A 24,455-nucleotide genomic window follows, 5' to 3' on the forward strand; every position below is an offset into this window, starting at 1 on the left:
TCGTAACACGTATATTGACACTTGCAATGTACCATTTTTGATATTATTGTCAAAATGAAATGCAAACCATTTGAAATTTATGTACTTACTAGAATCTGATAATTTGTAATAATTTGAGTTTTTTGTTATTGTAATTTAAAATTATTTAAATTTTAAATTACAATAACATGCTAACGGAGACATGTCAGCCATTATAAGTAACTTCTCACTTTCCATTTTACATGGAGCGTGCATGCTTGCCAAGGAGTTTGATGGGTGATTGACAGCTGACAGAGAGAGAGCATTCGGTACTGAAGTGAGGGGAAAAACAAGAGAGAGCTAATGGAAGTTTAAGAACGCAGACCGCAGAAATTTCGTTCTTAGGCAGTTTAAATTTTTACTGACAGTTGGAAGAATATTAATAGAAGATGCTGAAAAGGAATCACAGAACTGTGCGTCTTTAAACTGGAGGAGCTGAGACCGTCAATGAATATTTAGTAAATAAAAGAAGATATCGCAGTCAATGTTCTAATTGGATGTTCGAGGAAACGCTGATTGGAAAGTTTCATCCGTCTTAAAGACGCCCGATCTGTTTGTTATTTGTAATGGAAAAGGCGACAGAATTAGCTTAACTTAGATGTTTATATAGTAAAAGAAACTTTTTTTCTCATACAAAAATTAGTAAATTGTGTGTCAAATTAAACTGCAAGAGGTAACAATATTTATACATCAGTGAGACAGGAGAAATAATATTGTGTGCTAAATGAGGGAAAAAGAAGTATTCTACAGAAAAGAAGAAAATTTTATATTTTCGGAAAAAGGCTTTAACAGACTATGAACATTTTGTTATTGTGAAAACAAGATATTTAGTCTGGTAGACATATCATGTCTACCAGACTATGTCTATATGTCTACTTAAGTATATGTTAAACAATCCAGTAATAGAATGAATCAGAGAATGGGTGTCTAATATTCTTGGATAAGAAAATCTCTAAAGCATAGATTTCTTTTAGAAGGCCTTGGATCCAGTATTTTGTAGTTATGTAATTTTATTTAAAGTGTATATACTGTTTTAGTTTTATTGAATATGTATTTTTTTTGTATTTGGTCTTGAGTCAGTGATTTTCTGGATTCTAAAAGAAACAATTAAAAGTCATTACACAAATCAAAATTGAATCCTTGTGAATACTCACACTTGGAGTATAAAAACAATCTTTATAGGGCCAATCTCTAATCACAAAACACTATCATTTCCATTAAAACTAGACTGTTCCATGATGAAACATGCTACATACTTCAACAAAACCAAAAATAAAACAACACACACACTAGTGGCATTGCGTGCCCATTTTAGTTGAGTGTACTGTCATAGCTTATACAACCCATGCTACAAAATTCATGTTAGTTTGATCGTATGATGGCATTTTTATTGATGTATGGAAGTTCTAAGAATGTATAGCGCATCAGTGCTCATCTTAATTGGTATAATGCAGTTAACTGTAGGATAACTTTGAATACTTTATCAATTAATTGTAGCCAAATTTGTGCAGAGTGAGGATAATGTGTTTGTTTTAAGATACTGTATATTAGAAAATAATAATGAAGGAGAATGCTATATTTGGATGGTATATTTGAATTACTCAAAAGATGTAAAATTTGGAAGGAGGACAAGGCATACCTCATTCAACTACAATATAGTTTCCAATTGTAAATATGGGCAAAAAAGCTACACATTTATCGAGAATTATATATTAAAAACTTGTCTATATTATATATATTAAAACTTGCTTACCATGTCAGTTCACACTTCATGCACACAAAACAGATGAAACTCATGAAAAATGACAACATTCAATTGGATTGGTTGACACAATAACCAATCACAGCCTCTAGGTGATACTGTCTCAGAGCTCACCCTGCCTTGTGTCCTAAGTGGTTTAAAACTTGTAGAGCTATGAATTTTGTCCCGCTGCACCATTTGTACATCTTTTCAAAGGGCTCAAAGGTGTATTTATTTTGAACGACACATGCCCGGGTTATTAACACGAACGTGATGCAATGTTTGTGTGTCGAGAAGTGTCCTTTTCATGAAGATTAGTATATTTGTTTACTTTTAGGAATCATGCGAAGTCTGGAAACAATCAGGGGAGTTTTTAACGTGAATGAATGAAAAAATATAATATCAGTGATATTATTCGGTGGATGAGCATTATACATCCTGAATATTCATCTCTGTAAATATATATATATATATATATATATATATATATATAAACCTGTTGCACCATCTATACAAAGATGTTCCTTTGTATAGATGGCACCATCTTTTCAAAGGTGTATTTATTTGTATGCACACCTTGGCTATTAATGCGAATGTGATGCACTGCTTACGTGTCGGTAAGTGTCCTTTTCATGAAGCATTAGGATATCGTGTTTACTTTTAGGAATCATGAAGTATGGAAACAACTGGGGGAGTCTTTAACGGGAATAAATGCAAAAATATAATATCGGTGGATGAGCACAGCACACCTAGCACACCCTTAATATTCGCCTCTAATACACACACACACACACACACACACACACACACACACACACACACACACACACACACACAGGGTGGTTCAAAATTCCACATACAAACTTTGAGGGGAGGTAGATAAAATCAAAATAAACCTTATTCACACAGAAAGCATGACCAGAAATGCCACAGGAAGGTACTAACAGGGACACAAAAGATACAGAAATAACACAAGGCAGTAAATAGTGTAAAAAACTTTATTAGGCTTAACTAAACAGTTCAATAATAGTAGGATACATAATATGGTTTTACATCAGGTGCTCAAAGTTACGACCATTAGCAGTGATGCATGCCCAACACCAACAACTCATTGATTGCCGTATATTTTCGAAAATACCTGGAGTTTCCAGGATATTAGCAGTGGCGATGTAGATTCTTGCCACGAGTTCCATATAAGAGGCAACAGGTGTTTCATACACCATGGCTTTAAAGGTCCCCACAGAAAGAAATCAATGTTCGATAAATCAGGTAAGCATGGGCCATGCGATGGGTCCAACACGCCCAATCCATTGAGCCCCAAAGGACCTGTCCAAATACTGACACACAGAAATGCCAAAATGGACTGGAGCCCCGTCGTTTTGGAACCACATCTGCCGACGCACAGTCATTGGAACACTGTTCAGAACTTGACATTATTAGCATCCAGGAATGTGTTAGCAGAACTAATCTCAGTGGTATGGTCGCTTAAACAGAATGGGAGAGGAAAGATTAGCAAAACAACTGTTCTCTGCCAGGTTGGGAGGAAAAAGACCCAGTGAAAAACCAAGATATAGGTGGATTGATATAGTAAGAAGTGCCTTAGAAGATAGAAATATAAGATCTGATAATGCTGGAGTCTTGACAGGTAACAGACTGATTGGAGGAAAATTGTTGATAGAAAGTTGGTAATGATGTAAGTTTTCATGTAGTACTATCATATCTCGCACACCCCTTGTAAACTGAGGGTATATCAGGAATTTGATGATGATATATATATATATATATACAGGGTGTTCGGGATAAATTTGACATATTTATAATTAATTATATTTTTCCGTAAGTTACATGTATTAACACACACTTCTCTTCATTTAAAAGTTTGGACCCTTCTTCATTCATATACAAGATGTCAGAAAGGATGGATAGCTGGAACCCACCTGAATCATGGAAGAGAATAACTTGTATCATGATGATTCGTGCCCGCCATCAAAATAAGGATATTACGACTGCTGCCCAATGCTCCCTGAATACAGTAAAAACAATCAGGCATGAACTAGAGACTTGCAATGGTGACTACGAGGATGTAGCAAGAAGAAAGATCCCTAGCAGACGATCTGATTGCGTTCGTACAGCAGAATTCCTCGCAAATCTGCAGGAACAGGTGTTGAAGAACCCTGGCATTGGAATTCGGGCTTTGTTCGTGGAGTTGCTAACTGTAGTCAAGCCCTGGATAACAAGGGTAGCCAATGGTAGGCCGTATGTATGGCAGCAGGATTCGGCCCCTTGCCACACCTCTGGGAAAAGTCAAAAATGGTTGTCTGAAAATTTCTACGACTTCACCAGTCCAAATGTTTGGCCTCCAAACTCCCCAGACCTTAACCCCATGGATTATTTTGTATGGGGCGCAGTTGAAAAAGACACCAATCGCACTTCCAGTAATACAAAAGCCCAGTTAATGGATAAAATTAAAACAGTTTTTGCGGCCCTTCCCAGGGAGACTGTAGCATCAGCTTGTTCGAGGTTCCGAAGCAGAATTGAAGCTGTGATCGATGCTAATGGTGGTTATTTTGAGTAAATCTTGTTGATAGTATTGTAATTAACTCTGCCTGTAATGTTTTTTTGTCAATTCATTAAATTTAATAGATACAAAGAAGATTTTCTTTTTCCTTACAAAACTGTCAAATTTATCCCGAACACCCTGTATATGTAGAAAGTATTTTACCTTGGGTATAATAAATGTTAAGAATACCAAGTAATTTTTTTATAAAAGGAGTAAAACCAGGTTTAAAAAAATTACTTGGTATTCTTAACATATATATATATATATATAATTATTTAAATAGTTTTACTCAAATATATAGGAGCAAGACATTTTATGAAGAACTTGGTTGATAGAGAAAAATATTTGTTCCTTTTTATTTCATTATCAGCTTACTTAGATCACATATACTATTTTGGATGATGTAGTCAGACATTCCCCTCTTTCCACCCCCTTGAGTCAGTCCCAAGGGGGAGGAAAGAGGGGAAAATAGTTCCGCTGCATAAAGGTGGTTCCAAGGCTGCTGTTGAAAATTACCGGCCAATCAGCATAACAGGAATCGTTATCAAGGTCTTGGAGAAAATAGTCAAGAGGAAAATACAAGATTGGATAGATGAAAATGGGATACTGTATCGGGGACAGCATGGTTTTGTGAAGGTGTCATGCCTCAGTAACTTGCTCATGTATTATAACACAGTGATGGCTGAACTGGATAAGGGTAATGGGTTTACAATGATTCTACTGGACCTTGCTAAGGCCTTTGACAGGATACCACATGGAATTCTATTCAGTAAAATGCAGCATATGGGGATGGATATAGGGTTGGTGAGATGGATAGGAGGGTGGTTGACGAAGAGATATCACAGAGTGGTTTATTCAGGAGTAGAGTCCACAAGACGGCCCGTGACTAGTGGTGTGCCACAAGGATCTGTTCTTGGACCACTGCTGTTTAATTTGTTCATTAATGATGTAGGAAAGGATCTGAGAGGAACAGTTCATTTGTTTGCAGATGATGCAAAGTTGGGTAGGGCAATAGTGAATGCAGATGATGTCAAAATTTTGCAGGATGATTTGGATAGATTGGAGGTCTGGGCTAAGGAGAATGGATGTCAATTTAATGTGGCAAAATGTAAGGTTATACATTTTGGGGTGAAAAGATTAGCAGCAGTTTACTACATTGGTGGGACTCTACTCCAGGAAATTGATGAGGCACGAGATTTAGGAGTGTTGGTGGATAAGGAGTTGAAGTTTAGGGGGCACATTGCAAAAGTGACCAAATCAGCTCATCAAATCACTTGGTTGCTGAAGAATACGTTGACAAGCAGAGACAAGCATGTTATTGTTCCTCTCTATCGAACCTTGATAAGATCCCATCTCGACTACTGTGTCCAGATTTGGTCACTTAGGTTTCTTCATGATGGGGAGGACGTTGAGAGGATCCAGAGACAAGTGACCAAGATGATAGCAGGTCTGTGGAATGAACCTTATGAGAACAGGTTGACGATTTGTGGGTTGCAAAAATTGGTTGATAGGCAGAGGAGGGGAGATATGATTGAGACATTCAAATTACTGAAGGGTTTCTATAAAATTAATTCAGAAGATATTTTTGAGAACAGGGCTGGTTGTGGGAGGACTAGGAGATATTCATGGAAGCTGGGTTCTTTACTTTTAGAGCGGTGAATGAGTGGAATGGGCTGCCAGAGTCTGTGGTGGGTGCTGTGGCAGTGAATGAGTTTAAGAAAAGGTATGATAGATACTGTATGAATGTCGAATAGTTGTGATGAACATGATTTAGGGCCTCCCTCGATGAGTCCAATGACTCCCTGGAGTTGCCCATAATAATAATAATGATTTAACACTAATAACTTATAAGACAGATTTACTTCATCTTTGTGTTTATTTACTGTTTATTTATATAGAAATTTATATCTTTTTTCTAAATCAATTATTAGGGACTTAGAAATATAAAATAAATTGATATTTTGGAGATAAATGTGGTATAGTTAAGTTCTGTACTCAGCATTCTGCATCTAAATCCAGTCAAATTTAAACACATAATGAAAACAAGATGTATTTAAGCATATTTATTATAATGTGACATCCTTCCACAAGTACAAGAACACATAGCAAGAGGACAGTCTACACCACTGATTGCCATCTATACAGGTATGTCAACTGTGACTCACTAGTATTTTTTCTGTTAATTGCATGTTATTTTGCAAATGTGCTGTACACTGGATGAAAACCATAGTTTTCCAGAAGAAAATCTCTACTATCTCCATATGAGACTGGCTAACTCAATTTCAACTGAAAAAAATCCCATATCAAGAATCTTATCTAAAATCTTTGCTAATTAGATAGATTGCAAAATGAATAGACAGTGTAAGAAACCATCCTGAATATATTGTCTCTTATTCTTTCTCTATAGCATTATAATGGTCTTTATAACAACAAACATATTTCCTCCTTATCTTTATTTTTAGATGAGTATCTTGTTACATCTTTGTCTATTAGATTACCTATTAGATTTCATCAATAATATTTCTTCTGCATTTCTATCATTTTCAGTTAAGCAATGGTGAATTTTTAGAACACTAGACATCTCACTGTACCATCCCAAAAAAAACAGGTTTCTAGGTTAGCGCAATTGCATCTTATATTTTACTGTTGTGAGGTGAATTTGTAGAAATGGTTTTTGTTTTTGATTAAAAATCAAATTTTCAATGAAGTTTTACTTAGGGGAGATGGGGGGAGAGAGAGAGAAGCAAAATTCTGGCAGTCATTGGGAAGGGGTCATCAATTAAGTGAATTGCTCACTTCTGAATACAATCAAGCATTCTGAGGGAGGTCTTAGGAGCACACCCCAAAGTTGGGAACAGTATTCTAATGTCAGGTGGATTTCAGCTTTATGAACTGTCAAGGAAAAAACAGATTTTTGAAGGCTGCAGAGGCTATGGACCTGATATGATTATGCCAGGATAAGTTAGATATGAAATTTAACCCGAGAAGAGAAAACTGATCCTGGTTGGAAGGCATCCTTTGTCACAATTAAGGAGAATGAGACTGATTGTGTTTTGGTGGCATTAACGTCACCTGGTTATCCTCACCCCCATTTGAGAATGGGGAGATGATCCATGTTAACAACAGTCGTTGTTAACATGGATCTTGAAGTGTTAATTACCTGAGCACTACAAGGTTTCAGAAATGAAAGAGTGGAAGGTACTATCATCACCAAACTATAAATAGGATTGCACGTCAGAGAGAAAGAGAGAGAGAGAAGATCAATGCTGTACAAGAGAAAGTACAGAAACCTGGGGTATACCAGCATTGATTAAAAAAATCTGATGAAAATAAACCATTCACCATGACCTGAAATGAAAGACTGGACAAGAGAGGTGATAGGCATTATGTGAATAATGGTTAATGGAGTCTCCTGTAATGTATCTTCTCATGAAAATGTCTAGTGTTAATAATAATATTTCTATTTCCATCTGTATATTATTAGTTGAATAATCCTTGAACATAACCTAACAATCCTTGGGGATGCCAACACCAATGCAAAATACTCAGCATCCTTATTTCTGAAATCCCTTGCATTAGTATAGAAACATAATAGTCTGTGGCAAAATTCCAGAAAGCATGCTTATTATACTATCTCACAATTCACTAATTTTCTTATCGCTCCAGTCACAAAAGACTATGTGATACTTCTTTCTGTCCACTCCCATATCCCTATTACTAGGGCTTAACAAATATGCTTGTCCACTCACACGTAGCAAGTAGATTTGGCCAACTACACTGACAAAGAATATTTTTTATTTAATAAAAAATTTCCAAATAAATCTTTTTAAGAAAACACAGATGCAGAACAAATAATCACTTTATGGAACTCTTGACTTATTATTATTATTACCACCCCAAGACCTCATGGAGTCAGAGACTCATCTGGAAGGTCAACTGTAATATTGACTTAATTGGATATATCATTTTAAAAAAAATGAGGGTGATATCGGGCGAGCACTTTTTTTTTGGGATGGAAAGTTTGGTACGAATAATTTATTAAGTATTGCCTCTTACTTAATCTTACTACCTCGATTACTCTACTCTGCCATATTCACTGCTCTTATATTCACCTGTCCTTGCACAACATGATTCTCATGTTGTCTGTCTCACTATGATCCTTGCCCCTACTCACTATATCTAGCAGCATCTGCCTTCTTTCTCACACCTAACAGCAATCACTTCACATTTCCAACACAAAATCCATTCATATATAGTCTACCTATTTTAAACATTCAAACTTCCCTTTAAAAATTTTCTATACATTCATCAATTACAATCTTTTTGCCTCGCATCTCAAAAGCAGGGAGGGGAGGGGAGAGGGGGGGTTCAGAGATAATGCATGAGAATTGAGGCCACTGAATGCAAGAGAGAGAGAGAGAGAGAGAGAGAGAGAGAGAGAGAGAGAGGAATGCAGGAGTCATATCTGAGAAGCAGTGTCAGTCAAGATTTGCTATAGAACCAGAAATGAGTCGTATTTGTTTACGAATGCCAGCAGTATCCAAAATAAGGGAAATGAAATTGTGAAATTAGTAGAGTTTCATTTGCCCTAAAATGGCAGAATAAGTGAGACATGGATGTTTGAGGATGACATCATGACAGGAACACAAATGGAAGAGGAGATGTTTTTCGTAAAGGCAGATGGGAGGGGAGGAAGAAGGCTACCAATGATTGCAGAGGACTTATGCTCATCCAAGGTAGGGTGTAAGGGACATATTGTGACAGCTGTTTTCAAGCAGTATAATGAGTTAGAGGTAGAGACATCCTCTCTACCCCCTCATAGATGCAAATGAAAAATTTAGACCAATTTTCACAAATGTGAAAGTTATTCTGAATAACTTCATTTAAGGGACTACACCAGCCAGTTTAGTTGTCAACCTACACCATTAAAAGTTTTTCCAATTCAGCAATAAGACTGTCACGTTTACAGACAACTGTAATATTAACTAGTATCACTTTTCATTTATCTTTGTGTCTCAGTATTTGTTACACCATTGTTATTAAATTTAATAATTTTAATGTAATAAGGTTAACATGTTATCATCTTTTCAGTCAAAGCAACAGCACCTTCACTTTGAATTTTATCTGCCATTATTAATAACAATAAAATAATTATAAGCAGTTCATAATCCACAGCATCATATAGAGATGCAGTGAATATCAACGTCATAAACAGTTCGCAAAAACTATGCATCAGTTGATTCACTGGAGCATCACATTGCTAAAACCATCATATGAAGAAATGCAGCATCGCATAAATGGGCATTGATCATAACTGAAAAGAGTTGTATGAGATTATGCAGAATTATGATTTTTCAATTATGAGATTATTCATAATTGAAAAATACTATATGAGCAGATTGTGGTAAAGTGAAGCATTGTAAGGAGTGGGAGAGTATTAATGTATAAGGCAAATTAGCCTAGCAAATAAGGAAAGGGTGATTTTAATTATGGTAATAGAGACCAGAATGAAAAGATGGCATTTGGAAGCAAAGAGAATGAATTTCTCAAGTTCTGAGAAAACACACAGAGGGCACACGAGGATCAAGGGGTCTTGGATTTGATCATTTTATCAGATGATATTAGAAATCAGGTGTCAACCTCATCTCCTGTTGGTAAGAGTGACGATGAAATAAGCAATCACTTTGGTGGAGGCCAGTCATGTTGAGGACTTCTGTGAGGAAAGGATATATGTAGTACAACAAGACTAGTAGTGTGACCAAGGAGACAGCTTGCAGCTGTATTATGGAATGAGGAATTGAGTGGAAAGGAGGTCAATGCTGCCTGCATCCTACTCAAAAATTATCTGGCAAAGACAATGTTTGAATGTATTCCAAAGGCTAGGAGGTTAAATAAAAGCGTGAAATAGATGAAGAGATGAGGCATGCAATCTGGAAGAAGGCATTATGGAAATATCATAAGATGAGTTGCATAATCAGTTGCAAAGAGAAGGCGACTAGCTTAGTAAGGAGTAGCAAAAGTACAGGATAAGCAGCAGTTAGCTAATAGGCAAAAAAATTGCAGGCAGTTCTTTTGATACATGGCTAACAGGAGAAAGTATGATACTGTTTAGTAAAAATGGTGTAATGATAACCTCCAGGGAGAATACAATTGCGATATCAAAAGAGCAATTCATAAAGGTATTTCATTCTCGTGAATGTGACATCAGACAGAACTTGACTGCTGTGAGAACTGAGGAAGAGGCACTGATGGTGAGTGAGTAGGAAGTATATCACGAATAGAGTAAACTTGATGTTAATAATGCTATAGGGGCTTGATGATATATCACGGTGTTAACAACAGCTTTGGCATACCTTTTTATATCTCACATTGGGCCAAACTCCAAAGGAGTGGAAAGAGAGAAAAACTGTTCAGCTTCATAAAATAAACGATAGGGCTAAGGCTTTGAATTCCAAGAAAATCTGTCTGGAGTTGTGGCTAGAAGTGTTAATAGAAGTTAGTAATTAGGATAAAATTCAGAACTGGGTTGACAACAGCAGCATTTCTTCAATGGATTGCACTGGTTTACTAAAGGAAGATCACATTTTAGTAATCTACTTATTATAACAAGGTGACAAATGAACTGGACGAGGGAAATACATACACAGTGGTTTAGATTTTGCAAATTTGGCAGATTGCCACATGACAAGTGATAATGAAATCTGAATGGATCAGTTAAATAGAAGATCAGTGTGCTTTATTGGAGACTAGCTGTCTGATAGGCATTGTGGGAAGTCGCTAGTGGTAGTCTCTTTTGGGGGTGTTACCGTTTAATTTTTATGTTACTGATATCAAGAAATGTATGAATGATGATATGTAGTTAGTTTGCAAGAGAACTTGAAAAGACAGGGAGAATGCAGATGTGCGGTTGCAGCTTAATATCTATCCCCATTTTCTATATTATGCAACAAAATTTCATGTAAGTACCTGTTCAAGTGTCTTTGAAGAGTCCGGTAATATCAGTCAGTAGCCATTTTCTTCAACTTTTTTCTTTTATGTAGCTTCCACTCATGAAAGGCTTTTCTGTAAACCTATAGTACATTAACCCCCCAACCAGCTGAGGTGGATGAAATAGCCAGACCTCCCAAGCTTTTTTCATGGATCAAAACTTCATCAGCATTCTACCTTTTATCATGCCATTAGCTTCCTCTGCCGTTAATCCCATTATGGTTATTCTAGAGTAGCGCTTCCCAAACTGGGGATCGTGAAATAATGAAAATAAATTTAAAATGTTTTAAGACTAAGTAGTTTTTTTTTATTTTAAAAATAACATATTTAACTTTTATTATTTCTTTTTTGTTATTTTTTATATTTTAATGGAAAAATTCACACATTGGTGTTGGTTCACAAACTTTGCTTCCTGCGTATTTCGGCGCTTAATGAATATTAGTAAATATTGCTTATTCATATGTTTCATTTCAAAGCAGTGGTATTGTATTTACTTCGAATGCTCTCCAGGAAAACTCCAAATCTTCCTCTCTCTTTCATCACGTGTTTGTAATCAGGTACTGTTAATATTGACTTTATATACATATCAAAACTCGTTTTATATTATCACTGTCATCCGAGCTAGTTTTCTGTTACCAATAAAAGTTTCGCATATACTTCACACATGAAAAAAAGCTTAAACAAGTTCATGTGGGAAGATAGTAACTCCCTTGCAGTGGTAAACAACATGCCCTCCCTAACAGCCACTATACTGCAGAGGCAATAAAAACAAGTACTCTTATTATGCTAGAATAAGGTATGAGGAGTCTGTGTAATATATTTCTCAACAAATAGTGCAATTAGAGACAACTGGGATAAAAACACTAATTAATGAATCACATGTCCCTCATACAGAAACTATGCTGTATAGACTGAAACAAAACCATACGTTGCATGGACAAACACAGTAACTAAAAAGTATTATTATTAATTAGATGCGTGAGAGTTCGATTTCCCAAGGCAGCAATAAAATTCAACCGAACGTGTTAAAATTCATAAAAGTGTTAAAACTAAGTAATATATATATATATATATATATATATATATATAATGAACGTTATGGAAGTTTCACATATGGAATTCGGTTGAAGAGAGCATTTCAACTCAATTGTTAGCTATGCTTTTATCTTTCGGTTGCGCGATCTTTTGTTAATACCGCACTAATCATATGCACGTTTTCATAACCTGCCTTTGCTGTCTGTTTCGCATTAGGCTTAATAACCGTAAAGGGAGAAAAGTCACAAAAGAGAAAAATGTTCCTGATCCGGAGATTCCCTTATTCAGGTAATATTCACTAATTTCATGTTATCAGTTTGTGGTGTGCCAGTATTGGTAAGTGGTGATATTATTTGATCTATTCTATGTTAAAAAATTTAACCCTGAGATGGATAAGGGGCTGATAAAAAATAAAAAAAAAATCCTGCAAACAATTAGAAGAAGCAGAAACAGACTCAAAAAAAATGACAGTATTTCATATTTTACCAGAACAGCCCGCATCGTCTTCAGAACCAAATGGTAAAAGGCAAAAAATGTAATATATGCATTTGATTTTTGCAATATTCGCCGTGTATGTTTTGTATTGAATATAAATACAATAAATATTATAATAATATATCTCTCTATTACGATTTTTTTTCGAGGGGGGGGGGGGCCTTGAAATATTTTAATTTTTGCAAAGGGGGCTCTGACGTCCAGAAGTTTGGGAAGCACTGTTCTAGAGCCATTAGTGGATTATTAACTGTTGGTGAGTGACCTTTGTGTCACCTGTATTTACGTCTATTGTGTTACTTGTAATTTCCTTTACTGTCTTAATCAGTAGGATTTTCTTCATTCAACTTTTTTTTTTTTTTTTTTTTTAAATGTAGCTTCCGCTCATGAAAGGCTTTTCTGTAAACCTATAGTACATTAACCCCCAACCAGCTGAGGTGGATGAAATAGCCAGACCTCCCTAGCTTTTTTCATGGATCAAAACTTCATCGGCATTCTACCTTTTATCATGCCATTACCTTCCTCTGCCGTTAATCCCATTACGGTTATTCTAGAGCTATTAGTGCATTAACTGTTGGTGAGTGACATTTGTGTCACCTGTATTTACGTCTATTGTGTTACTTGGAATTTCCTTTACCGTCTTAAGATATTTGACCTTTTTTGCCTCTAAAATGATTTATTGTGTCTCTTCCCAAAAATTGAAACAAATTTCACGTGTAAAAATAATCAATCCTGAAATGACCACGGATCAGCCATTGCAATGAATCTATTTAGTGATACTAGTAGCAAGGCTTATACGTTGGTCAGACATAACTGGTAATTAGTTTACGGAATTAACAACGCATATAAAGTATATTAATTAAAGGTAACTTTAATGAATAACTTCTATATTTCGGCAACGTCACATTGCCATCTTCAGGAACATAAAGATATGGTATGTGCACGCAGGCACTAACACAAAGCAAATAAGGAAGAAAGCAAGAAACTAATATTGTTCCTAAAGTCCTAATGGTGCCCTCTTGTGGGCTAATTTGGTAGTCTTGGCAGTTGCGCTGAAGTTCTCATAATGTAAGTCTCCCAAATTTGGGGTAGTTTCATGCACCCAAATTTGTTGAGGTTAGGAACGTTTTTTAGAGCTGCTGAAGATTCTTTGAATAATCTTTCGTATTTAAACTTGCTGCGATGAATTATTTTTGTTTTCTTCCAACGAATTTTATGGTGGGTATCTAAGGCATGGTCTGCCAGCCCAGAGCGGCTGTACTGGTGAAACCGGATGTAGTCTTGGTGTTCTGAAATCCTGATATTTGTTGTTCTGCCTGTTTGGCCAAAGTAGGACAATTTGCAGCTGCAAGGGACCTGCTATACACCAGGTAGTAAATTTAATTAATTTTATTCTTCAAATCAGTTCACAGGAAGAGTTGCAGTGATTGTTCTTTCACTTTACTTATAACATAGAAACAATTTTTTTTGAGAATTTTCAAATGTTTGCTTTGAAAATATTATATCAAATATTTATTGAAATAATTATGACCTTTTGCTTTCTTTCCTAGCAAAATACCATTATATGGATCATCACATTTCAGCATTAGAAACGATTTGTTTTGTCTTTATGAACAAATGTTAAATTGCATTACTCTGTTTCCGATTGTGAGAATTTTTGGTATCAAAAAATTTATATCCAATGATATTTTAGCAGTGATTCTTCGCCTTAGTCTTTTTTTTTTCCGTATTATGCATATTACGATAATATCCAGTGCACATCCTCATAGATATGTTGAAAATATAATAATATGCAAGATATCATATACGGAATGATTCAAAATTTTTGCTCATTTTGAAGATTTTTTAATGTTTACTCCTCTCCCCTTAATCCTCTTCTGGAACTCAATTGCATAACTACAATATTTCTACAGGTTTGAAAGCTTTTCTCGACGGTATTCAAAATCTATTACTTAATTTTACCGTTTTGACAAAAGAAATATAGCAATAAGATTGATATAACATGAAGCTAATTCTGTAGTATTTCTTTGCAATCTAAAATCAGTTGTTCTACTGTCCGCTGAAATTATTTGAAATTTCAGAAACAATATATGCTATATTTTCCATGCAAAACTGTTTATATGCATACCATACAAAAGAACGTTCAATAGTATTATTTGTTTGTTTTTCTTAAAAAAATCTAAATATTATTACTTCTACTGCTGGTTGCTATTTCTGAAATAATCTACATCTTAGAAATACTTGATAACATCCTCTTAGCTGGAGGAAAAGCTAAAGTCTTATTACTCTCACTGCTATTGAGAAAGAAGAGAGAAAAACTAAAGTGCCTCAAGTTGTAATGCAGAATACATCAAGAATGTCATGTTTCCTTTTCAATTGTTGATTAGTAGATATCCTACAGAAATACTGACATTTCTTTTACATGCGGATATGTTATTTATGCCAAAATAATTTCTTAATTTATAATAAACAGTTTCACTTTTATTATCGAAAAATTATAAATTATTTGATACAATTATCTTGAAAAAGAGGATTTGAATTATTTTAAAAGAAAAGGTGCATATGATTTCATAATCTTTTTTTTTGGGGGGGAGGAGAAGGAGGAGGATATAGACCTAATCAATCTGCACCTATTTCAGAGAACTTATTTTATAAATCATTTGCAAGACAACTGTTACAAACTTAAATCATTCAGGGAACATGCCCATTCATTTTAGTGTAAAATAATAGCAAAGGTTTAGCTACTTCAACAATGCCACATATCTAACCTAGAAGAAAATGTTATGTCTGCTGATATTAGAACTCTTATGTGAATAATTTTTTCTGACATGATTTCTCTATTCATTATAATGTAATCAATTTCAAGACTTTTGCCCTTTTGCATACCCCATGTTATATAAGGCAGTGATTTCTTCTTTGTTTGTTGTTGTTATGTTCCATCGAGTCGTTTTCGACTCCTGGTGATTCTAGGAACATACATTCTCCATTCAGATCTGTCCCTGGCCATACCTTTCAGAATTTCCAAGCACATTCCGCAGGTCGCAGTCCAGTCTTCTGGGCATGGGTTCAAATCCCACTTCTGACAAATTTTTTTGCCAGCCTGGTTGGCTTATCCACTCTCCAGCAAAAGGCTGTGGGTTCGAATCCCACCATGGGCATGGATGTTTGTGATTGTCTGTGAAAGCACTAGTGGTGGTGGTGGTAGTCGGCATTGGTGTTAGATGATGAAGGTTGGTGGAGTAGTGAGCCGATGAGTTGTAGAGTTGATGCCCTTCCTCGATGAGTATTTGGACTCCCTGGAGGTGCGATATAATAGTAATAGTAATTCCAGTTGCTTCTTTAACTCCATCCACCCATTTAATTCTTGGTCCTCCTCTTCTCTTGCTTCCATCAACTTTAGCAAGCATCATCGTCTTCTCCAGACTGTCATTTGCTCGTATAATATGTCCGAAGTATGACAATTTTTGCTCGATGATCATAGCTTCGAGGGAGCAATCTGGCTTTATTCTGTCTATCGCTGATTTATTGATTGCTTTGCAGTCCATGGTATTCTTAGTAAGCATCTCCAAACCCATAATTCAAATGCATCTATCTACTTTCTTTCACTCTTTCTCAGAGTCCAACTTTCACATCCATACAGTACCACAGGGAAATACCATTGTTTTCACAATTCTGATTTTTGTTGCGAGGCTAATATCTTTAACGATCTTGCTTAAATTTCTTTCCGAGTAATAATCTTCTAACTTCTTCATTGCAATAACCATCTTGATCAATTGGGGATCCTAGGAGCACAAAATTGTTAACTGCTTCTGTTTTCTCCCCATCTATTTCAAAATCATTAAGTTCACATGTTGCCATAACCAACTTTTGTCTTTTTGAGGTTACGTTTAAGACCCTATTTAGCACTTTGTTCTTTAACTAATCCGAATTGCAATAACTGCCTCTACTTGCCAAAAGTCAAGGAAAGCCTCATTCTCATCAGCCATCAATAGTTCCCCAGCACACATCTACATATTAAACACTACATCTCATATGCATCACACATTGCTCTTAATACTATCATGTGGCTTACATTGTTTTTTAAATAATCTGCTGTTAATGTTCTACATCATATTAATCTGCCACTGAAGCTCTGTTACATATCTCAGGTTGAAAAATTAGGCAAATAAAAGTTTCTACTTTATGTGTTTCAATTATATATTACTGTCTACATGTACATAGCTCTCATTACAATGGTGTAAGTATCTAAAAAAAAAAAATGACTAGCCTATAATTTGCTACTATCTTGGAGCTTCCTATGTAGTGGAACTATTTTGTCCTCTTTCCACACCTTAGGCACCTTCCAAGAAATGAGGTGTAATCATTAAAACAGCCTAGTCAGGGAAGGTGGTATAGTAGACCATGATTACAAGAACTGAAAAACTTTCAACATCTAGTTCTACTCCAGAGTATTTTAAAAATAAAGAGCGACACCTTTTCACTTCTTGTATATGAGAAATATGACTTCTGCATTACTTCCGGGTCTAGTTCCTACTGATGAGACCTGAATAAAGGTTGAAGCCATGCTGGGTCGTGGCCCTTCCCATAATGCATAGCATTATACAAGGGTGGTCTGAAAAGTTCTCGGCCTTGACCATAGATGGCAACACTATCGGCAAGATTTTTTTTCAAAGTTGGTACATCTGTCATAAGCATCCATGTAAAATTGCAAGTCATTCATCAAGTGTTGTCTGTATCCCTTGAAATTAATAAAATTGAGTATTGTGTGGTTATAAAATTCTTTGTAAAAGAAGGTTTAATGCCAAAAGAAATTCATTCGAAGTTCATAAAAGTTTATGGGAACTCTTCTCATTCGTTTTCAACAATTAAGAAATGGGCTGCCGAGTGTAAACATTGCTGTGCCAGCATTGAAGATGATCCACGCGAAGGACGTCCAAAAAGTATACTACCACCAGAAATCATTGATCAAGTGCACAATATGGTATTAGATGACTGGTGAGTCCAAAGTGCATGAAATTGCTAAGACATTTCGAAAGAACATGTAGGATATATTTTGCATGAAGAATTGCAAATGAAAAAACTTTGCACAAGATGCACAATGTACGATCTGCTGTGCTTGCTCATAGCAGATCAAAAACACACTCGTAAGAAAATTTCTGAACAGTGCTTGGAGCGTTTTAACAAGAATAAAACTGATTTCATGCATCGATTTATTACTATGGATGAGACCTGGATTCACCATTACACGCCATATTCCAAACAGCAGTCAAAACAATGGACAGAAGCTGGTTATTCAACGAAAGAAGCAGTCAGTTCCATCAGCAGAAAAAGTCATGGCATCGGTGTTTTGGGATGCTAAAGGCATTCTGTTTATTAATTATCTTGAAAAGGGTAAAACAATAACCGAGGAATATTATTCTGATCTTTTAACCAGACTAGATGAAAAAATTTGTGAGAAAAAATCTGGTTTTACAAAAGGAAAAAAATTCATCTTTCATCAGGACAATGCACCTGCCCACAAAGGTGTTTTGGCAATAGGAAAATTAAGGGATCTGCAGTATAAATTGTTGGAACATCCACTCTATTCCCAGATTTAGCTCCCTCTGACTTCTATCTCTTCCCAAAACAAACTCTTCCTCGCTGATCAGCATTTTTCTTTGAATCAAAAGGTGATTGCAGCTGTAGAGGGGTATTTTGCAGATCTTACTGAGAACCACTACAAGGACAGGATAATGGCACTGGAGCATCGCTGGAGTAAATGTATTAGTCTTAAGGGAGATTATGTTGAAAAATAAAAATAATTTTGAAATTATAAATTCATTTTTTCATTGTTAGGCCGAGAACTTTTCAGCCCATAATCGTGCATAACTTAAAGGATGTGTGCTTTGCATTATGGGATACTAATAAGGCAATTAATATGAAGTCACTAGCATCTATATACAGGTAGCTACTTTGAGCAAACTTTAAATTAATTAAATGGAGGAGTCAACTTTGAGCAGTGCCATGGCACAAAAATTTGGAGGAGAAATGTAAGCAGTGCATGAGAGATGGTCAAGAGATGTTTGTAAAAAGCAGTATTAGATTGTATACCCAGTCATGAGAATATAAAACATGTAATGACTTTTATACTGTAGGTAATGACATACTACTCAACCATCAGATTTTTCAAGCAACTTCTGGTCTTTCTTCTTCTTTCACTCTGCCTTATCTCATGTTAAACGGGGTCAGCGCACAAATCTTTAACCTTCCTCTTTCAAGTTCTCCGGTCCAGGGCATCCTTCGGACTCCATCCTTTCTCTCTAAGATCCTGCCTCTTTTCCTCCTTCCCTCCAACTCCATATACTCCACTCGTTTACCAATATACTCCTCACCCTTCCTCTCAACATGTCCAAACCACCTCAGCCTACTTTCTTGTATCTTCTTGCCAATTGGTCCCACCTTAACCGTCCCTCTGATGTAGTCATTCCTTATCCTGTCCTTCTTTGTCACACTACTCATCCATCTCAACATCCGCATCTCCGTTACCTCCATCTTCCTCTCCTGTGCCTTGGTTATAGGCCACGTCTCCGCACCATGCAGCATAGCCGGCCTCACCACCATCTTATAGAGCTTTCCTTTCCTCTTACAACTCACTCTCGTCGCACAGGACCCTGCTCATCTTCCTCCAATTCATCCAACCGCATGTTATTCGGTGCTGTATTTTCTCATCCAGGTCACCATTCCTCTCGACAACCGACTCAAGGTATTTGAATTTCTTCCCTGAAATTAGCCTTTCACCCTGGAGTCGTATGACGATATCCTCGTCACTCCCCGCTGACATATATTCAGTCTTCACCTGGTTAATTCTCATGCCGCTCTCCTCCAATGTCTTTCTCCACTCTTCCAGGGTATTTTCAAGCTTCTCTCGGGATGATTCGCATAGAACAATGTCATCGGTAAACAGCATGCTCCATGGTGCCTCCTTCTTGACATCCTCCACTAGTACATCCATGACCAGGTCAAAGAGGTATGGACTCAGAGCTGACCCTTGATGTAGCCTTACGAGAATAGGTCTGTCATGCTGACACTAGAACTGACCTGAGTTTCTGTTCCCTCATACATCTCCTTCACCAACCTCACGTACTTCTCCGACATCCCCTTCTTCCTCATACACTTCCATACCTCCTGCCTGGCCACTCTGTCGTATGCCTTTTCCAGATCTATAAACACCATGTACAGATCCACTTGCATCTCTCTATATTTCTCCATCAACTTCTGGTCTTTAATAAGCAAAATAACTGACGGTTTCTTATCAGGTGATGAAAAATATTTAACACATTAATTTCACAAAACATTCATGCCTAGAGGCTGCAGGGATGGGTAGGGTGGAGCCTATCCACTTGGTCAACCATGCTAGATGCAAGTTCCCGTATACAGTACTTCAATAAAATCTCTGTTCACAAGAATTATAGGGATTGCCAAGTTTTATTTCTCACCTATTCAATAACCTCTGCATAAAAAATAAAATAAAACAAACAATATGCCAGCATATGCAACCACAGAAAACTACACACAGTAACAGAGCACAATCAATAAAAAAAGAAATGCCATGTGAATGAATGGTGTAACCCATATTTTGATTGCTGCTTTGTTTTCCTATATTCAGAACATAGGGATGACCCTAAAATGGGGTTAATCTGCTAGATACGTAATATCAGTCTCAGTAATGCACAATGACCTTCACCCATTTTTCTTTTTAAATATCATTTTGATCTTTTCTATCCCCCCCACCCAATTTTCTGTTTTTTAACTCTTCTTTCATTCAATAAATTAATCTCACTCTATTTAGTTGTGGTGCCTTTGCTTCTTTGACCTCAAATTCCTCCTCACTGTATATATATTGGAATAGATTTAAGCATATCACTGTATCCAGTGATCATAATTGATCATATTCAGTATTACACTACAATATCAACAGTGAAACTTTTCTGAAAGGAATCCAGATGAGAGAAATCAGAAGTCCAGTATCAATGTCCTATGGGATCACATATGATGTCTACATATCAAAATGAACCACAGGATAAAGGCTGAAATAGAAAGACTAAACCAAGTCAAAACGTATGATTACTATAACCATCTTTTAAATATTTTTATTAATAACCTCGATGGCATCGGTAGACTCATAATGGAAATCTCACTCAATCAGCAAACATGTCTATCATATCGAACCTTGAACTCTTTTACACTTTCATTCATAATGTACTTCAGCAATGCATTCCATTCATCAATAGCTCTCCATGTAAAAAACATACTCCTCACACCATTCATCACATCTTTATACAGCTTCCTGAGATGGCCTCTCATTCTTTCCATCCACTCTTTTTATAATTCCTTCTGTATTAATTTGGCAGGATCCTATAATCAACCTGAAGGTCTCTATCACACCTCCTCTTTTCCTCCTATCCACCAAACTCTATAATTCACCTTCCCTCAAATGCTTTCTATAACCAACACTCCACAGTCCCGATATCACTTTGGTTATTCATCTTTGGATCCTCTCTATTGATTAAATTTGAAATGCAAACTAGTGAAGTGCTGGTTTAATAAAAAAAAAGGGGGATTTACACATAGGCCTTGCCACAAAATTAATGTATTATTTTATAATATCAATATTTACTTTTAATATTTGGTTCTTGCCAAATTTATACAATCTGCATAGAGTAGCTATGCTCAATTGCCTGTTCAGGCAGCTGGATGTAAACCAAAGTATATAGGAAATCAAGTGATTGCAGTTATGGAAGTTGTCAACTTATGACATGACAACCAATGAAAGTATATTGTCTGTTTGAACCTACTGTCTCAGTTCTAATAACGTAGTATATGATATCAATTCAAGCATGTATATGATTTTTCACTGGTTTGTGGCTCTGAAACTGGGAATTACATGACGCATACACGACAAAGAGATATTTCACCCAATGAAAACAGGCCACATCATGGGTGTATGGCCATCAATGGAGCAAAGAAACGACTTTTCGCAACAAGAATAGTGATCGACACTGGACTCCAGCAATTTCTTACAATGCATCTCATGAGTAATCTTTGAGTAACATCCCTTTTAACATTTGTCAAATTCAAAGTTCTATTTTTTTTTCATACAAATATTCACAATTTTTATGTGAAACATTTCTCAACTTTGTGATGCTACAATGATTAATTACGTTCCACAACAAAGAGTAATAACTGTTGGTATTTCATGACGTCCGTGAAGTGAAATGCTTTATCGACTATCTACAATAGGTGTGCATAATAATTATTCCAGGCCAATCTCCTCTCTTACAGTCAATATTACCGTTTAAAACATTTTATGAATATTATGTAGCAGTTCAAAAATCAGTCATTAATTACCTTTTCTAAAACGAGTTGACTTCCAAATTTGAACTTTTATCAATATCGGTTTATCTATTACTTGCTTCTCTGCCTAAGTGAAAAATTTACATTATAACAAATAAAGCTCACCCTGTGATAACTCACTTTTTAGACTATACTTACCGAAAAATTCAGTGACAATATCGGCTGATCCTTTTAAAGTAATAGAATTCTGTACGGAACTGCATGTTCCCTCCATGTTAAAATAACCGCTATATTTTGTGATGCAAGACAACACCGCCATCTATTATTACGTGAAAGTTTACTTCCGAATTTATGTCATTTTACTGTTTTATTTAAAACACGCATACACACATGAGAAAATTATTATTATTATTTCTGACGACCGCGCGGTTAGCCTAGTGGCTTTGCGCTTCGCAACCATATGCTTGGGGAAGGAGTGTCCCAGGTTCGATTCCCGTTGTAGACGTGAGGAATTTGAGTATCTTCCTCGGGCATAGCCAAGTTAGCCGGTCTTGGGCGCGGTCAGTAGGGTTTTTTCCGCCAGTTTATCTGGCGTTTTTTATCCCGCAAGCAGGCAAACCGGCCCGTGAACATACGCCTCTACAGTCAAAAATATATCCCCCCCCAGCGGCAGACCAGGCGACGGGTCGGTTGGGAGTAGTACTAACAAAGAAGTCGCATCTAAAGTAACATTCTGACCCTGCATGGGAAGCGGGAATAACGCGTAGAAGAAGAAGAAGATTATTATTTCTGACACCTCCAAGGAGTCCGAAGACTCATCGCGGGAGGACACCTACAACTGTCTCAACCACTACACCGAACATCTACTACTATCTACTAAGCGCCTCCGTAGCGCAATTGGAAGAACGACGGTACATTGCGCCCTTCGATTGGAATAGGCCTAAGTTCGATTCTCGTCGCGACGGGAGGAATCTTTATCTGGTCGATTTCAATCGAAGGTGAGTTAGCCGATCTCATACGGAGGTAGCAGGGTTTTTTCTCCCGGAAACTCGGGTTTTTCATCCCGCATACATACAAATCGGCCCTTCAGAACACACGCAAATTACAGACAAAAAAAATTACTAGTTGTGGTGGTATTGCAGGTGGGCGGTTGATGGAGATGATTTGTAGTAGAGGTTAGGTGTAGAGACAGTTGTAGGTGTCCTCCCGCGATGAGTCTTCGGACTCCTTGGAGGTATCAGGAATAATAATAATAATAATAATTAACGCCATCTCCCACCCACCTCCACCACAACTGGTATTCTATGTCTGTAAATTGCGTGTGTTCTGAATATAACTGAATATAAAATTGAATAGTTGAATATAATAACATAATTTTTAACATATTTCGTAATGAATACAGTATTTTTTTTTCATGCTTATGTGAAAAGACAAATCGTGTTTTATAATGCAGGCATAAATAAGATCAGGGCTCTCAAACTCAAACGCAGCAAAGAGCCAGTTAATTAGATGTATCAGACGCGGGACGTATTTAATATTATTCTGTGAACCACAACATAAACTAAAAAAAAGAAAGGTTCTAAAAAAGGCCCTTTTGTTACTGGGCCTTTATGACTTACGTAACAGTTCCACCACCATTTAAATTTTAAATTTATAACCATTTTTATTTTTAAATTTAAAAAAAATTAAATATAACGAGTTTAGAAGATATAAGTTCAATTACATTTTATTCGTACTTCAGCTAACGCCTTTTTATTCACGTATATATAGGGAGTAGGCGAGGTCGTTTTTAGCCATGTCTAACTTTCGGAGACTGAGTAGGCTGTTCAATCTCCACTGGTACCCAATCAGAGATAGCTTGCCCAAGGCTGTCACTAATTAAGCGGCACGCAGTGAAGAGAGACGGTTCAACAAGTGCCGCCATCTCGCGGTCCCTAACCCTAACAATATATTTAATGTCTGAAATAGTGTGGGTTCTAGGGTCGATTTTCTTGAGTTTATGGGACAACAAAACCGAGTTTCTTGGAGAAAAAACCCGCTTACCTGTGCCAGATATCGACAAACTCGGGAACCGGTCGAAAAAAGGCTTAGAAAAAGTTCCTGTAGTCTCCGACTAGACTCGAAATTAAGTCTTCCTTCGTGCGGCCCAGCACCGTGGTATGCAAACGCCACATCCACTGAGCTACAGAGGCTTATTTAAACACATCATTTTGGCTTACAAAAATAAAGATTTCATCTACGAGTCCTTTTTATAATTTGTTTTGATCCTGAAACCTGACATCTTTTCCT

General features: G+C 36.5%; 1 protein-coding gene across 1 annotated transcript in view; it reads right to left on the reverse strand.

Annotated features, from left to right (window-relative positions):
• Positions 1–22,441, reverse strand: part of mad2 (mitotic arrest deficient 2) — a 99,548-nt gene extending 77,107 nt beyond the window's left edge. Inside the window, exon 1 of the mRNA XM_090396867.1 lies at positions 22,365–22,441. Within this exon, the coding sequence (XP_090252993.1) occupies positions 22,365–22,440 (76 nt within the window). The 5' untranslated portion in view covers position 22,441. The remainder of the gene's footprint in view (positions 1–22,364) is intronic.
• Between the last annotated feature and the right edge of the window lie 2,014 nt (positions 22,442–24,455).

Source organism: Typopeltis vanoorti, chromosome 8, assembly GCF_054136105.1.
Source record: "Typopeltis vanoorti isolate ZY-2024b chromosome 8, IOZ_Tvanoo_1.0, whole genome shotgun sequence".
NCBI lineage: Eukaryota > Metazoa > Arthropoda > Arachnida > Uropygi > Thelyphonidae > Typopeltis > Typopeltis vanoorti.